Source organism: Microcebus murinus, chromosome 19 (assembly GCF_040939455.1).
Source record: "Microcebus murinus isolate Inina chromosome 19, M.murinus_Inina_mat1.0, whole genome shotgun sequence".
Lineage (NCBI taxonomy): Eukaryota > Metazoa > Chordata > Mammalia > Primates > Cheirogaleidae > Microcebus > Microcebus murinus.
The window spans coordinates 36,048,897-36,067,559 of NC_134122.1; the positions used below are offsets into that span (position 1 = coordinate 36,048,897).

The following is an 18,663-nucleotide window of genomic DNA, read 5'->3' on the forward strand; positions in this document are numbered from 1 at the left end:
CTGGCATAGAGCTCCTAAGACCCTTGGAGTAATGTGAGTGACAGGGGTGCTATGTGTATCTTTTATTCTATATTTCGTCTTTGACCTAGTTCTGGACACAGAGCTCCTAAATTTTGGGAATTTCCTGGGTGACAGGAGCATCTTTTTTTTTTTTTCCAAAAGTCAATAGCATTTTTATTCACCAGCCAAAAAATATGTAATTTTAAAAGAAGACAACTTTTATATTGGCATAAAAAACTATATTGTACTGAGAAATAAATCTATAAAAGTTATAAAAGATTTTAAGGAGAACATTATTATTGAATGACATAAAAGAAGAATATCCTCCATAAACAGTATTCAACTAATTGTCATTCTTTAACCCTTTCCACACGCCATTTTTTCTTCTTCATAGTACTTATGAACTCCATAGGAGCATCTTTTGTTCTAACGAGGTGGGCTTGTTCTTGGTGGGCTCCTGGATGGGGGCTGGTCACCAGAAAGACCAAGCCATGAGTGCAAGAGCTTGGAGCTTGCGGTTCCCAACCCCAGCTTCTAGGAAGGGCAGAGACAGGCTGGAGACCTGCTGTGCCTACGTGATGAAGGTTCTGTAAAAAACGCTCAACTATGAGGTCGGAGCACTTCCAGGTTGGTGAATTTATCAGCATGCTGGGAGGATGGCACACCCAACTCTATGGAGACAGAGGCTCCTGTGTTCAGGATCCTTCTAGACCTGGCCCTGTGTATCTCTTCATCTGGGTGCTCAGTTGTATCCTTTAAAATATCCTTTGTAGTGAATCAGCAGCAGTAAGTAAACTGTTTGCCTGGGTTCCATGAGCCACTCTAGCAAATGATCAAACCCAGAACAAGGTCGTGAGAACCCTCGATTTAAAGCCGAGTCAGACAGAGCTGTGGGTGAGCTGGGTACCTGCTACCTGCGGCTGGTGTGTGAAGTGGGAGGCAGTCTTGTGGGACCGAGCTCCTCACCGGTGGAGTGTGCAAGAACTCAAGTCAGTGTGAGAACTGAACTGAGCTGTAGGACACCCAGCCAGTGTTACAGAGCTGGTCTATATAGGGAAAAACCCCACACATCTGGGGTTAGAAGTGACATACTGAGAGTGGTGTGAGTACAGAGAGAATAACAGTTGGTTTTTCCAGTATTCATTTAACAACAGACGTGGTTTGACTCTACCACTTATAAATGTGATGTCTATTTTTCAGCTAAATATGCAGGTAGATTGCAGGTAGATTACATTATCTATGAATTTTACTTCAGCACAGAATTGAGGGTATTACAAAATAGCTGATATGTAAGGAGAAGTGGGTCTGATAGGGCTTAGAACTATCAGACTACAACCGTCTTTAAAATAAGCACTTAGAAGAAAATTTGAGCTCCAAGTCTTACAAAAGACTAATTTATTAATTCAAATTTTTAGACAAAAGAATTTTAAAATAATTTGGACAACTTGAAAAAATTAAGGATTTATAATATTTTCAATTTGAAAAACTTTGAACCTTAAAGAACAGATTGTATAAAGCAGCAAGACCTACAAGAGTGAAAAAAGATGGAGACCTGCTGTATGGGTAGTAATAAGAGGCCCAAACACGACCTTCCAACCAAAAAGCAAACGAGACTCCAAAGTGTGTTTGTGAGACTAACTTACTCACTGCCATCATCCGGCCATTCCTCTTTACAGAAGAGAGCGTTTACTCTGATCCAGCCCATACGTTACCTTCTGGGTTAACTTGTATGGGAATGGGGTGAGATCTAGTACAATTTTATTAAATAGATCCAATGAGATTTCATAAAGGGTTGGGAATAAGCAAAAATCTAAAGTAATCTATGCAGTAGTTAAAAATAATTGAGAATTGTGACAAATTATTTTCAGGAGGTGTTATCTTAATATATAAGAAAGGGATCAAGTTCTTAATCTCCGTGGGCGCAGACACACTGAGCTCAGGGCAGTACAGTTCAATGCTCAGTGGCTACTCCACGGAAAGCCAAGGGGCCTGAAAGGCCACAAGGCCTGGGTGTTCATTCCTTATATAACACTCTCATGAACAGCATTCTAGCAAGCCTTACTAATTGCAATACAAAACTTTGAGTTATATTCTCATAATGATCGTTTTCTTCCCCCATAAAAACAATTCTCCTCTCAGAAGGAAAAGCAGGAGAGGGACTGAGCTCTGTAACGGAGGGTCGGGCTGTGTCCCAAGCATTCTGAGTGTGGATGCCATCTCTGTGTCTCATGTTTTGCCTTCCAGTCTCCTTTATATGAAATATAAGTTGTGTGATTTGTCCTTGGGAAGACTGCAGTAGAGTCCAAGAACCTTCTGAGGCCATCCTGTTTTTGTCCTTTCATATCCTGAAGACAGATAATCTCAACATCCAGAAATATCCTTTGCTCTGTTCTTCCTCTGATATCTTGTGTCCTTGGGATCAAAGCCTCTTTCATTGGCACCAAATAGCGCCCAGTGAGGAGTTTTGGCCATGTAATCTTTTGCGCTAAAAGTTTTTGATCCGCCGCTATCTTCGTACTCCTGGATGAGCTCCTGAAAGCGGTTGTAATCGATCCACGTCCACCATTCTCCATCGATCTTAAACTGCAAAGACAAAAAAAGCTGCCAAATCAGAAGTCAAAACGTCCATAGAAAAAATACAAAATAATTATTTTTTTAAAAAATCACAGATTAGCCTGATCTTTTCTCCCTATCATATTACAGAAACTGTTCCAGATACGGTTTCCTATCAAAGCCATCTGCACCACAGTCAACAGGAGCGCCTTTGTCCTTGGGACTGCCACCCTGCTGAACCTGGGGACAAGTCAAGTCTACTTTGCATGACACCACTGACAGAGGGTCAGATGTTCTGATGTGACCATGTGTTAATGGTCAGGTTAATTCTAATTCCTGCTGCTGCTGCTTTTTAATCTGTTACGAATTTTTATGGTTATGTTAGCAGCACCTGGTGGAGCCCCTTTCCTTACTAAACTGCTTGAGTTATTAGTGAGGATTTAATCAATGACTTCTAATTCCGAACTGGTAACTAAATGACTCAAACTAACCTTTTTAGCCTAACATGGATACAATATCTCATTAGTGGAAAGCCTCATTAAGAATTTCAATTCAATAAAAGAGAATAATCCAATTTGTACTCTGTTAAGAAAATTGCTTCTCAAAAGTCACTGTGGAATAATGACCTGGAATTAAGAAAACAGAAGGGAAGTTGAGGAGGCGCTAAAGAAAATGCTAATTGAACTGTGAAGGCCTTTAGAGCATCTGTTTGGTTGTTTGGCATGCATTTGTGTAAATGTATTAACTAATATGTTGACGCAGTTGACTTATAAACAGACAAGTATTTCTGTCATGCCACTGTGCTTAAAAAAATCCCTGAGTATCTCTATGAACCAAGTTAAGTAACAATTCCCTGTTCTAGCTGAAAAAAAATATTGAAAATGTATAGGCTCCTGGACTTAGAATATTGTAATGTGCTGAATTTAAATGACATCTGATTTTTTTTTTTACCCAACAGCTAAGAGGTCTCTAGAGGGAGGGAAATGCCAAATAAATGGAAAAGTTTAATTAGTCTATCTATGAATTATGAGTTTTCTTCTAATTAGACCGTTCTTTGAAATAGTGCCTCAAGGGCTCTATGAACTCTACAACCCTAGATGTAAAATTTATTTCTTTCTATCTTCCCTGCCAAGATAGACTGTCCCTGAATTGCTCCCTATTACTGTGGAAGAAATCACTGTCATTCCCAGGCACTGAACCTCAAAATTGCAGAGGCAAAGGTGACCTCCTTTGCCCTGGCCTCTTGCATCCAAAAGATGGCCAGACCCCACTGGTGCTTCCTGAGCTGCACTTCTGCCACCAGTGGCCTACGTGGCCCTAACACAGGCCCTCATTCAGGGACTAGGTGACAGTCTTTCAACTGATTAATCTTCTGACTTCTACAGACTGCCTGAGCTTACGCCGGCAGCAGCAGCAGAGGTTCCCATTATCTAGAAGAGAAACTCTAAACATGGAATCTGCGTCGGACCCTTCCTGAGCTGTCCCCCGCTCATGTGACTCCCATGCTGCTCCCTCTGTCTAACGAACCATAGATTATGCCTCGGGCAGGTCTCCCGCGTCCTTTGCTCTGCGAAGTCTTCCCGAATCCCTTTGGGCTGTGACAATTCCCCTCCACAGGACTCGCTGCACCTGAACTTGCCCGACAGCAACACACTGCGGTGGCCTCTGCAGGTACCTCTCGCTCCACCCCACACCTGCACTGCTGGCTCTCTGAACAGATCGCACTTAACAATTTCTGCTGTCTCTTAGGATGTGCAAGGGCCTAGCCCCTTCTTTCCTACCTCTTAACAAAGCTTTAACGAATTAAAATTCCACCTGTTCTGCTGACATCTTGAGACATGAGGAGAATTTGCTGCTACTGGCTCCACAGACTAGAACGGACTGCTTCACAGTGCATTCATCCCAGATGGCACGACACACTCAACAGGATGGGGGTGACTTCCTAACTAGCACAGGGGTAGACCTGGCATTAACATGTATGTCATTAAAATGAGGCCAATACTGATGCCATTTATTCCTTCCTCCGATCAACATTTATGGAGTGCCAACTATGAACTTGGCCTAGTCATAGACATTAAAAAAATAATTATAATACAACATGGTATGTACAGCACGTGAGGTTGTACACCTCAGGGGTATAGAGAAAGATGTGACAAATCACGGCCCAAGCATGGCCCTGTAGGATGGTCTTCTTGGGGCTCCCTGCTTTGCTTGCTGAGAGAAACAGATGACCATATTCTTTTCTTCCCTATTTCCCCCCTTTGGGGTCTAGATCTGAAGTTTGAAACCTCTGGTCCATAATCCTGATCTTCCTTCTCTCTCAGACTCTACCAATAATGATTTACCATGGATATTCTAAGAGGGACTAAAGGATTAGTGTGGACCAGAGTAATAAACTTAAATGTTTTTTTTTTAACCACAACCTACAGTATACATTTTATATCTCAAACTAGTACATGCACAACACAACACAACACGCGCACACACACATACACACACACCCTTACAAACCTGTAGGCAATGCATTTCATTTAAGCACACTGCTGGCTGTAAGCCATTAAATTGATTTCCTAACTCCTAATGCCAATAGAAAACTTCTATACTAGAAGAACTATCTCTTCTGACTCTAAAACTCTACTCTGGTTTAAAACAGAGGAAAGCAGTTGCACAGATATGGCAAGTGTAAGCTAAAGTCTGACAACTGACCACTCTGATTCCTAATGTCTAAGAAAATGAGCTGGAAGACCAAAGATGTAGATGTGCAGAAAGCAGGAGTATTAGCTCAGCTGCCATAACGAAATACCACACACCGAGTGCCTCAGACAACAGAAATTTATTTTCTCACAGTTCTGGAGTCTAGAATTCCAAGATCAAGGTTCTGGCCAATTCAGTTTTTAGTGAGGGCTCTCTTCTTGGCTTGCAGACGGTTGGCATCTTGCTATGCCCCACGTGGCCTTTTGTTGGTGTGCACGTGGGAAGTTAGTAGTGGGTGAGCTCTCTGATGTCTCTGCTTATAAAAACACTAACCCTATCAGATCGGAGCCCCACCCTGATGACCTCATTTAATCTTAAATACTTCCTTAGATACCCCATCTCCAGATATAACCACACTGGGGGCTAGTACCTCAACATAGGAATTGGGGGGGGACACAAACACCCAGTGCAGAACAGTAAGGTACTCGAAAATTAACGTTGAGCCATCAGACCCAAAAGACAAAACTGATATATGCCCCTTCAGTGTCTGAGACTAATCACATTGAATAATAATAGCTCAGAAAAAGTCAAACTGCTTCATGCAAAAGGCAGAAGCTGAAAGAGCAAAATTTGGTATGACTGACAGACAAATAGTGCTAAATGACAGTTGCATCAACAGAGGAATGAAACCCTAAATCATAAAATCTGAGGTTAAGTATTCTGAGACACGAGGTCACCGTGTTTCAAGAATTCTTCAAATCCAATAGTAAGGAAAGAAATAAATCTACTGAGTTACAAATAGACTCAAAGGTCAAAGATGATCTCAAAAACACACCATAAGCCCAATAAGGTACAGCCTTGACCAAATAAAACCAGGCGGCTAAGGCTCTGTGGCCTTGTTGGCCAGATGAGCCAGTATGGGCTCCCGCTACCTGCTGCGCAAAGGGCCTTCTCATTGTGTTCTCTTATTTCACACAAGAAAATTTCACTAAACAGAATAATGACAACATAGGTGCTTATGTAAATGTTTTAAGAGATGCTGGCTGGCCATGGTGGCTCATGTTTATAATCCCAGCATTTTGGAAGGCCAACTTGGGAGGCTTGCTTGAGGCCAGGAGTTCGAGATTAGCCTGCACAATATAGCAAGACCTCATCTCTATGAAAAATAAATCTCAAAAACTAGCCAGGCGTGGTGGCAAATGTCTATAGTCCTAGCTACTTGGGAGGCTGATCCAGGAAGATCGCTTGAGCCTGGGAAATGGAGGCTGCAGTGAGCTATGACTACACCAGCTATGACTACACTGTACTCCAGTCTGGGTGACAGAGTGAGACACCGTATCTTAAAAAAAAAAAAAAGATGGCAGATTAAACACATGGATTTACTTTTACTTCCTCTTGCAAACCCATTAAAATCACAGAGCATTTAAAAAAGATATATATATAATATAAAAATAAAGAGATCAGGAGAGGAGAAAAGAGCATCAAAGTTTTAAAGCTGAAAAGATGACAGATTAGCAAACTGGTTTAGTGGGCCCAAGAGAGCTGAATCCTGAGCTAGCAAACGGAGAAATCCAGGATTCAGCCCGATTTATGCTTCAGAATTCCTCAAAGGCTCAGAAACTGGTTGCTCCGGTCACCCCCAGAAGTGGGGACTGAGGAGGCACCAAACCTACTTCTCCTAAAAAATCCAAAGGCAGGTTCACATTCCGTTAAGAAATGGTTGGAATCTCAAGTTCTTGACCCTGTGCATATACACACAGCTGAGCACCTGCCTGCCTTACACCCAACAGAAGACTGGAGGTTTATTTTCAGAAGACAATATAAGGGAGGATCTATGGTCTATGGCTGCAGTCCCCAAGCCCGCCCACAGACCAGTACAAGTCCGAGGCCTGTTGGGGGTCGGGCCCTGCAGCGGGAGGTGGGCGGCAGCCATCTGTGTTTGCCATGGCCTCCCCATGTTCATATCACTGCCTGAGCTCCGCCTCCTGTCAGACCACCGGCACTAGATTCTCATAGGAGCGAGAACCAACTGTGGTCTGAGCACGGGAGCGTTCTAGGTTGTGTCTCCTTTTCAGAGTCTGGTGCCTGATGATCTGGGGTGGAGCTGGGAAGGCGGGTTGCTGGCGCTGGGGAGTGGCCGCAAATGCAGATTGTCATTGGCAGAGAGGTTTGACTACTGCACATGAATGTGGTGGGCTTGGGTCATCCTGGACCTCCCCCTTACCCCCACCTCGTCTCCTACCCCCATGGAAGGATTGTCTTCCATGAAGCCAGTTCCTGGTACCTTAGAGGTTGGGGACTGCTGGTCTATGGGATAGTGGGTACAACTGAGGCAGGGGCTACCAAACTGAAAATATTCCCCTTCCTGCTTCCAAGCCACCAATGGCTGTACAAGCTATGGAAAATGAAAAGACCCTTCTGATTGGCCCCAGAGGACAGATTGAGAGACACTAAGTTTGGGGTTCCCGAAGGAAATGACCCAGCTAGATCACTCCAAGATAAAGTCAAGCTCACACCCTAAGGACTCCCAGTATGCCTGTAGTCTCCCAAATATGAGCAGATAACCCATGACCATCAGGCATCTGAGGAAAACTTCTAACATGAAAGAGAGATAAAAAATAACAATAAAAAAGAATAACAGAATAAACTAACCCTATGCAGGGAGAAAAATGACAAAAACAAACACATAAAAAAGAATTAAACTAAAACAACTATTACTGATATCCTCAGAGAAATGAGAGAAGATACTATGTTCATTAAAAAAAACATGCTATAAAAAGGAACATTCAAAAAATTTAAAAGTTCAGACATGGCGGCTCATGCCTGTAATCCTAGCACTTGGGAGACTAAGGCAGGAGGATTGCTTGAGGCCAGGAGTTCAAGACCAGCCTGAACAAGAGCAAGAGCAAGATCCCATCTCTACAAAAAATAGAAAATTAGCCAGGTGTGGTGGCATGTACCTGTAGTCCCAGATACTTGGGAGGCTCAGGGAGGAGGATATCTTGAACCCAGGAGTTTGAGGTTGCAGTAAGCTATGATGACACTACTGTACTCTAGCCTGGGCAACAGAGTGAGACCCCTTAGATTTTAAAAATATGGGAGCATAAGTGAAGAATTCATGAAAAAGTTAAGAAAACAAAACTAAGAACCTAGAATGTACAGTAAAAAAGACACAAAGATAGAAAATAGGAAAGAAAATATTTTTTAAAATCACAGGATTAGTATAAGAGACTTACGAGACTCAATTTTAAAAATTTTCTTTTAAGGAGTTCTAGAAAGAAAAAAGAAAAAAATAGAAGGGGGAAAATCTTCAATGAAATAATTTTGGAAAAATTTTAACAAGTGAATGTCATGTTTCCAGAATAAAGGTGTCTATAATGGATTAAAATAGACATGCTGTCTGAGACACAGAACAGTAAAATTTCAAAACAATGGAGACAAAGAGAAAATCTAACAAGAAAAAGGTGGTCACATATTAATACAAAGGATTACGAATCGGAATGCCTTCAGAGTTCTCAACAACTGCACTGAAAGCTGAAAAATAGTGGTTCCAACCTCATAGGGAGAAGATTTTCCAACCTAGAATTCTAAATCCAGTAAAACCATCAACTAAACGTGTAGGGAGAATAAAAACATTTTTAGATATTTAAAGTCTCAATAAACTGTACCTCCCACATAACCTTTTCTAAGAAATCTACTGGAGCATGTGTTTCCTGTGAATGAGGAAACAGATAAGAAAGAAACATGGGATCCCAGACACAAAGTATCTTTCCCAGGAGGGAGCTGGAGAGCCCAGATAACAGCTGTGAACCAGCAGAGAGTGAACTGTCCAAGGGCAATGGGTCAGCAAGTGCCTCTGGACAGACTTTTTTTAAAAAGAATCTGATAGAAAAAAGAATCTGATAGAAAATCCAACACATTTGAAAGTGTGAGAGGCAATATAGACAATGGCAGAGAGTTTGAAAATTGAATTAACCTAAGAACATAAAAAGCTAGATGAAGAAAAACTAAAATATGTATTACCTTCAAGAAACCAAAAGGTTATGACAGAAAAAGACAGCAATCATGGCTCAGGGGCGAACAGTACTCACACGGCCATATCAATGCCAAAAAGAATAGTAAGTAAAATTCTGGCAGGGGTATGTTGGGAGGGCCGGGAATGGGAAAGAGTATTGAGGGAATAGATAGAGCTCGAGGATAGATCTCGATCCTCATATTCCATAGCACGCAATGAAGAGATAATGAGCAAAATATTAATATGGAAAAAAAGAACAGCAGCAATATAAGTATGTTATTCAGCAATGTAGTGATAAATACCAAAAGAATCACCTAGAAAATTTAAAAGTCGTTATCACTTGATGGGGGAAAATGGAGGTACATTTGTGTTTGAGGAGGGTACAAGGAACTGCTGTTTTGTAATAAACTTTGACTCTCTAAACTGTTCATGTGAAGTGTTGACAAAACTAAAAGTAAAGTTTAAAAGAGTAGTGACTGCATCCATCCAAGAAAGTAAAAGGCATCTTATTAAAAATTTAAGTCAAAAAATGTAGGATGCAGGCAAGGAGGTAACTCATGTGCAAATGGTAGTGACAAATACTTGTGAGTGTGCTACTTGAACTAGACACTATGTCTGGTTCTCTATTTTGTGCAATCCACTTAACAAACATGCTGCGGTTAGATTCCCATTTTCAAAACGAATGCAAAAGCCAAAAGAGCTAAGTAACAAATGTGCTGAAGGTCACATCCTCAGTAAGCAGAAAGGCCAAGATTCAACTTTGAGGGGATTACAGAGCCCATGGTCACTACACTACCCTATGGTATCTGTTACCTTTCAACCTGGGAAACGACAGAACTAACAATAACTGTGTCTTTCAAGTACCTCTGGGACAGAGAGCAAAAAGACCTTTTTATTTTAAACCCCTGGACTTATTTTATGTACAATATTTATAAGTGAAGCCCCATTGTTTAACTGATCTAAAAGTTACAGAAAATAATCTGTATATTCCATATTCTTAGGGTACTTTAACTTCTCTCAGGATAAAATCTAAACAACAAGCACACTGAGGGACATGCTGGCTATCAATTATTTCTCTACTTAAGCACAACTCAAGAGAGACCTTAACATTGTCTCAAGGCAAATGCAGGGGAGCCCAAAGCTGCTTATGGAGACCTCTAAAGTCAGTCTGCTCTGCCTCTGAATGGTTAGATTTTATTTACACAGATTCCATCCCTTCTGACAAAATAATTTTAAAAACAGAACTGTAATATTAAAAGACATTCCTTCCATTACCTTAACTGGTTCCTGATAGGTAGGCAAGCAGGTTGCTTCATTTTTTGTAGATTAAGACTGACTTCCCATTAGTTTCAATTGTAACTTCTATGTAGATGCATCTAGATAGGTGATCGACAGCTACCTCAAGCTCAAATGTCACAAACAAAAATTCTTGTCATTGGGTCTGCCCCCATCCCGTCTCAACCATGCTCTGCTGAAGGTTGTTCCAGCTTTTAAATTATAAATATTGTATAGTCACCGAAAAAGTTCTAATCATTCAAAGGCCTCATATTTCTACACATCTAGGAGTTAAAATAAGAAAAAAATCCTATATATGAGCTGAAAAAAGAGCAAATCAAGAGCTATTTATTAATATCAACATTGGAGGTGTTTTGTGTGAATAATTCCTCCATGTGATACTATATTATTCTTTATTTAAAAATCAAATGTTCGGTCCTTAGGAAAAAGCCTTTATTAAGAGCTTGCTATAGGCAACGCATGATTGATTCTAGATGTTTTATATACTTCATTAAGCCAACTCAATCATCTCATAAAACAGAGCTACTCTTTTATTGCAGATAAGGAAAAGGAGAAACAGTAAAACTGGGATTTGAAAACAGATATACTAGTGTAATGCTCCCCCAGACCACCTTTCAGATTTGACAATTCACTAGAAGGACCCATAAAACTCTCTGAAAGCTGTTACAGTACAGTTTATTACAGGATAAGGACACAGACTAAAAGCAGAGAAGGGAAGGGGCACATGGGACGGAGCCTAGGAGAGTTACATGCTTAGAGCTTCCGGTTGTCCTGTCCCAGTGCGGTCGTAATGTGTGACAATATGCATGGAGTGCTGCCAACCTAACATCACCCAAGCCCTGGCTTCTAAAGTTTTTATTGGGGCTTAGTCACCTAAATGTGACTGACTGCTATGTGTCTGACCTTAGTCTCCAGCCCCTCTAGAGGCTGAGCCAATACTGTGGGGCCCAAACTCCCTATACTAAATCATATGGTTGGCACAGACTGGCTGGTGTGGCCCAAGGCTTACAGATAAACAAAGACACTGTTATCAGGCAGGACATTGCAAGAGCTTAGAGATCACCTCCCAGAAGCTGAGAGAAAAGGGCAGCCCTTTCTTTGGGTAACATTAATCCTCTGCTATGTAACCATATTTGAAAGTCCTTGCATAATGGACAAAATGCAATAATAGCAAAATAAAAAAGAGCACTAATAAAAAGAATCATACATATTATTTTCCTTTTTGTACTCTTAAGAGCTTTTACATCATCTTTTGTGTACTCTTTTTTCTAGATGGGTCTTCCAAACATTCAGTCATAATTACAAACCAAACAGCTGGGGAAGTACTGTCTAAAGGAGGAGGGGCTGCCAGACCTTCTCATAATTCAAAAGCATAATCTTAGTAGGGTAGGAGTAGAGGAAGTCCAGGGGTAATTCCAGGGAGAAGTAATTTTAGAATACTGAAAGGTCATTTTTGAAATAAAAAAACAAAAAAGAGTACTACAGTAGTGGCACCTTTGAATGTCCCAGATTTATAAATTTTGTTCTTGCCTGTAGTAGCTATGACTGTGTTGTCTGTTCTCTGGGTAAGAGGAGTCAGAGATCACACAGCCAGACTGCAGAGTGCACCTGGCAGCCTGCAATGGTGGCATGCCAAGCAGTGCTGCTGCCCTCTTCTGGGTTTACTGGTGCTAAGTAGCATGTACCTGGCAACAGCTGCCTGTGGAACCCTTTTTGAGAGAGAAAACTACAATAATAAGATTAAATTCTAGATATATCCAAGTGCAATTAAAAAAAAAATTTTAGCTGGAAACTCATTTTCTGAAGTTTCAATCTTAATCTCCAATTTTGTAGGAGTGGAGCTAAATCCTCTGAGCAGAGTTACCAAAGTGCCAGTTTTCTCTGCTATTTCTCTAAAAGCAAATGCTGCTGGGAACAATCAGGCCTCTGAAAAGGGTGAGTTTCACATGTACCACAAGAGGAAAAACATTCAGTCAGTAGGTTTTGTTAAGAGAACACTGCACAAAACCTAAATGGAGACACAATTTCCCTCTTATTCCAAGATGAGAGGGTGTAGGGAGGTGACAGCTCTTCTTTATCTCCCTTTATGGATTACAAGTTTATATATCAAGGAAGAGAGCCTCTGTGATCAGTGCCTAATCAAATACAAGGTCCTAAATCTGGCAAAACTCTGAGCTGATTACCTTGGAGACCAAGAGATTGCCACTGAGTGAACTGAGACAGGACAATCTACATGCTGTTCCCAAAGGATACTTCTCTTTCCCTACCTCTCTGTGCAATGCAGTTGTTCAAAGTAGGCTTTGCATTTGAAACATCTGGGATTGAATACTAGCTGTGCCTATTTGCCCTCAGATAAGACTTTAAAGCCTCAGTTTCCTCCTTTGGAATATGAGGAAAATAGTATCTACAATTCAAAAGGTTTTATTAAATGAATTAATCCATAGATAGTGCTTCCCACAGTAACCTTAATAAATGTTACTGGTTGCTGAGTTTATCAGCAGACTTCAAAATAAAGAAAAGATATCACACATTTCATCAGTGATGAAAGATGCTAGAAGATAATGAAAAAATTATGCTAGAGGGCAAAAGAGCAATATCTTCAAAGTGCTAAGAGGAAATACCTCAATTTGGAGTCTTCTACCCTGATGATCTATCATTCAAGACTGAGAGAGAAATAAATATGTTTTGGAGAGGAGAAAAAAGACTAAGCTTACCACTCAGTTTATTGAGAAGGAAACTATATCCAGCAAGAACAAGTGGGATGCAACAAACAAAAGTGAACCAAGAAAGTGGTATTTTATGGCTACACCTAAACAAGTATCTGAAAGGATGGCACTGCTAGTGAATCATCTAACATAAAAACATCACTGCACACAATGGTGTGCTGCCCCCATTGCTTGCTTCTTCCTTGACCACCTGTGGCTTAACTTTTTTTTTTTTTTAAGAGCTTGTTCTAGAGAACTGGAAGAGTACTGAACAACCAGAGAAGGACATATAGCCCCTCAGCATCTGCAAGACCACATTCTGAGAAGTCAGATAAAACTAGCCCAACAGAAAACAACTTCTCTGGAGAACAACCATCTTCTGTTATTTCACATCAGCAAATGCTCTGGAAAACCACCACTTGATTATATATGTTGGAAACCCCCCGAAAATCACAACCCCCTGGAACTAAAAAGTGATTATAGCAAGGTTGTAAGATACAGGGTTAATATACAAAAGTCAGTTGCTTTCTTATATACTAGCAATGAATGACTGGAATTTGAAATTAAAAACACAATAGCATTCATATTCTAGCATCAAAACATACTGAAATACTTATGTATAAATCTAACAAAACACGTACAGGATATATAAGTAGAAAACAACAAACTCTGATTAAAAATCAGAGAAAATCTAAAAAAAGAAGGGATATGACATGTTCATGGATTAGAAGACTCAATATCATTATGTTGTCAATTTTACCTAGTAATAACTTGATCTGTAGATTGAACACAATCCCAATCAAAATCCTAGAGAGCAATTTTGTAGATATTGACAAACTGATTCTGAAGTTTATATGGAAAGGCAAAAGACCTAGAACAGCCAACCTAACAGTAAAGAAGAACAAGTTAGAGGACTGATACTCTCAACTTCAAAAATTACTATAAAGGTATAGAAATAAAGACTGCATGGTATTGGTAAAAAAAAACACACATACAGATAAATGGAATAGAATAGAAAGGCCAGAAGTAGACCCATACAAATATGGTCATCTGATCTTTGACAAAGGCACAAAGGCAATTCAATGGAGAAAAGTTAGTTCTTTCAGTAAATGGAACTTGAACAACTAGATGTCCACATGCAAGAACAATTAATCTAGATAACAGATCTTAAACCTTACAAAATAAATCTTAGACTTAAACATAAAACTATAAAACTTCTAGAAGATAACATAGGAGATAATCTAGGTGACTTGAGTTTGGCAATCAGTTTTTAGATACAGCACCAAAGCAGCATCCATGAAAAAAATCAGTAAGTTAGACTTTATTAAAATTAAAAACATTTGCTCTGAGAAAGGCACAATTCACAATTAAGAGAATGAAGAGTCAAGCCACAGACCGGGAGTAAATATATTCAAAACACATATCTGATGAATGAATTGTACCCAAAATAAATGCAGAACTCTTAAAATGCAACAATAAGAAAACAATCAACACAATTTAAAAAATGGGCACAAGATCAGAACAGACTCCTCAATATAGTTGTACATATGGCAAATAAGGATATGAAAAGATGCTCATGATCATTTTTCATCAGGAAATTTCAAATTAAAGCAATAGTGAGATACCATTACATATCCATTAGAATGGCTAAACCTCAAAAAACTGATAATACCAAGTTCTGGCAAGGATGTACTGCAAAAGGAATAGTAATTGCTGGATGGAATGCAAAATGGCACAGCCACTTTGGAAGACAGTTTGGCAGTTTCTTTACAAAGCTTAACAGTATTCTTACACGTGATCCAGCAATTACGTTCCTAGGTATTTACTCAACTGACTTGAAAACTTATATTCCCATAAAAACCTGCACATGAATGTTTATAGCAGCTTTGTTTATAATCACCCAAAAACTGGAAGTAACCAAGATGTTCAATAGATGAACGAATAAACAAACTGTGGTGTATCTATACAAAGCAATAAAAAGAGATGAGCTATCAAGCCAGGAAAAGACACAAGATAATCTTAAATGCATATTGCTAAGTGAAAAAAGCCAATCGGAAAGCTACATACTGTACAATTCCAATTATATGACTTTCTGGAAAAGGAACAACTGCAAACACAGTAAAATGATCAGTGGTTGCCAGGAGTTCCGTGTTTGGAGGAAGGGATGAAAAGGGGAAGCACAGGGGATTTTTAGGGCAGAAAATTATTCTAAGAGATACTGTTATAATGAATTATGCATTTGTTAAAATCGATAGAACTTTATAGCACAAATAACTGAACCCTAATGTATGCAAATTTTAAAAAATTCAAGAAGTCAGGGGATCCCAGGAAGGAATGAAGACTATAGCAAGAGAATGAAACCATATTACCAATGTATGAAATGAACTCACTGAAGGGGGTGGAGAAGTAAGGGAGATGACCCAAATCACTGTGGAAATGAGGGGAATCTGTAAGACTAAAGGCAAAGGGACTGCACATCACACTATATTTCTAGGGTGAGAGATTCCGACCCTGAAATACCTCTACTGGAACTGAACAATTAAGTAAATCGATGACTGACAGTGGGAGCCAAGTTTCTTGCCATTGGAGCAGGAATTACAGATAAACAAGAGGAGGAGGTTAGAATGACCCATGTGGTGGTGAATTAGAGCTTAAGATGTCAGTGTGTATACCTTAACATGGATACAGATAGAAACACACAAATATATATATACACATATACTTCTTTGCTCTGTGAGCTCTTAGTTGGCCTAAAAGACAGCCCAACAAGCATACCTTCACCCAGATCTTGGTTTTTCATACCATTCTCCAACATAAGGAACCAGGGCTCCTGATAGACAGGGCTGGGGTAGGAAATATAGATGCTCCTCAACTTACAATTGGGCTACAACCCAATGAAGCCACTGTAAGTTGAAAATAACATTAAGTTGAAAAAGGTGTGGCTGACTGAGAGCTGTGGGTCCCTGCCACTGCACAATATTGCAAGAGTATAGTTTCTACTGAATGTGTACTGCTTTTGCACCATCGTAAAGTCAAAAAATCATAATTTAGACTATCATACAAGTCAAGACTGCCTGTATATAGGATAACCTGGAGCATCTTGTAGTGCCAGAAAGTAAGGAAGTACTCAAAATAAAGACCTATACTGATGAAAGTATGTTAAAGAAACATAGGAGCCAACTGAAAGAGCTCCTAATGGCCAATGCTGGGACAATTTGGTCAACAAAAGAAGAAAGGCAGTATTGGATGATAACCCAAGGTAAAATCCAGGTTTCCAGTCCAAGGTTTCCAGAGGGGAGCCTGGACTTCTCCCTCTACCTGAATATTAATGAGGTAATGCCCTCCCATCTCATCCCCACTGGTACAGTGTCAAAGGAGGAGGACTGCTAAAACAGAAGATTAAGTAAGATCCAGAGTCTTATATAGAACATAATAATCAAACTGTCCAGGATACAATTGAAAACCACTTGTCATACTAAGAAACAGGAAAATCTCAACCTGAATGAAAACAGACAATCAAAAGATGCCAACATCAAGATGACACATATGTTGGAATTGTCTGATAAAGATTTTAAGACAATCATCATAAATATGCCTCTATGAGCAATTATAAACACAGTTGAAACAATTTAATAAAAGAAAGTTAAAAAGAAAAGAATAATCAAATGAAAATTTTAGAACTGAAAAATACAATAACCAAAATAACAAAATTCAATGAATGAGTTCAATAGCAATATGGAAGAGACACAAGACAGACGAACTTGAAATTAGAACAGAGTCGAGACAAACAAACAAAGCCTCAGGTACCTGTGGGACCATAACAAAAGATCTAACATTTGTGTCATCAGAGTTCCAAAAAGAGAAGAGAAAGAATGTGGGGCTGAAAAAAGTATCTGAAAAGACAATAGCTGAAAATTCCCCTAAATTTATGAAGGACATAAACCTACAGATTAAGGAAGATGAATATACCCCCAAAAGAATAAACTCAAAGAAATCCTAGCCAAACAAATACAGGCCACGACACACTGTAATCAAACTTCTGAAAACTAAGTATCTGGAAAGCAAAAAAATCCTGAAAGTAGTGAGAGAGAAACAACATCTTACCTAAAGGAGAAAAACAATTAAATGACAGACGATTTTTCATCAAATACCAGGGAAGCCACAAGGATGTCTTGAAAGAAAAGAATTGTCAATTCAGCATTCTTTACCTAGCAAAAATATCCTTCAGAAATGGAGAAGAAATCAAGACACTGCCAGATGAAGGAAAACTAAGAGGAGTGGTTGACATCACACTCGATCTAAAAGAATTGCCAAAGGAAGTTCTTCAAATAGATGGGGAATATTCTATTGGAAACTTGGTTTATCAGGAAGAAAGAACAAACAACCAAATGAGTAAAAATATGAGTAAGTACAATAAACTCTTAGTTTTCTAAATTATATTTAATGATTGAAACAAAAATCATAACATTATCCCATGTGGTTTTCAATGCATGTGCAGGAAATATTTAAGATATTATAAATGAGGGAAGGTTAAAGAGACTTAAAAAGAGGTTAAAGTTTCCACACTTCACTGAAACTGGTAAAATGTTAACACCAGTAGACTGTGATATATATGTATAATGTAATACCTCCATCAACCACTAAAAAGGCTACACAAAGAGATACACTCAACAACACTACATGCAAATCAAAATGGAATTCTAAAACAGACTGGCAGAAGAGACTGAGATGGCACAACAACTGTATGTTGCCTATAAGACACTCACTTCAAATATAATGACACAGGTAGGCTGAAAGTAAAAAGATGGAGAAAGATATACCACGTAAACATTAATCGAAAGAAAGCAGAAACTAGCTATCATATTGTCAGAGTCGACTTGTGAAAATTACAGAGATGGAGAACAGATTAGTGGTTGCCAGAGGCTAGGGATAGTTTGGGGTGGAGGGTGGGCTGGACTGCAAAGAAGTAGCATGAGGAAGATCTTTGTGGTGGTAGAATAGTTTTGTATCTTGATCATGGTGGTGGTTATATAAATCTATACATGATAAAATGACATGGAACTACACACACACAAATGAGTGCATTTAAAATTGGTGAAATCTGAATAAGGTCTATGGGCTGTACCAGTGTCTATTTTCTGGTTTTGATAATGTACTATAGTCATGTAAGACATTATCACTGGGGAAAAATAGGTGAAAGGTACACAAGACCTTTCTGTATAATTTTTGCAGTTTCCTATGAATCCATACTTATTTTAAAGTAAAAAGACTTGGTATTCAGTTTTCCTTTGTGGCTGTCTTGGTATAACGACAACACAACAGTCCTTCACTGTGACTGTGCTTACAATTAATAAAAACTTCCATCAAGCAAGAACCACCCACGAATACTAAACTATGGGG

The 18,663-nt window shown here is 39.4% G+C and overlaps 1 protein-coding gene across 1 annotated transcript in view; it reads right to left on the reverse strand.

Annotated features, from left to right (window-relative positions):
• Positions 1–2,239: 2,239 nt before the first annotated feature.
• Positions 2,240–18,663, reverse strand: part of LOC105870997 (S-adenosyl-L-methionine-dependent tRNA 4-demethylwyosine synthase TYW1) — a 176,878-nt gene continuing 160,454 nt past the window's right edge. Inside the window, exon 16 of the mRNA XM_012764072.3 lies at positions 2,240–2,583. Within this exon, the coding sequence (XP_012619526.2) occupies positions 2,362–2,583 (222 nt within the window). The 3' untranslated portion in view covers positions 2,240–2,361. The remainder of the gene's footprint in view (positions 2,584–18,663) is intronic.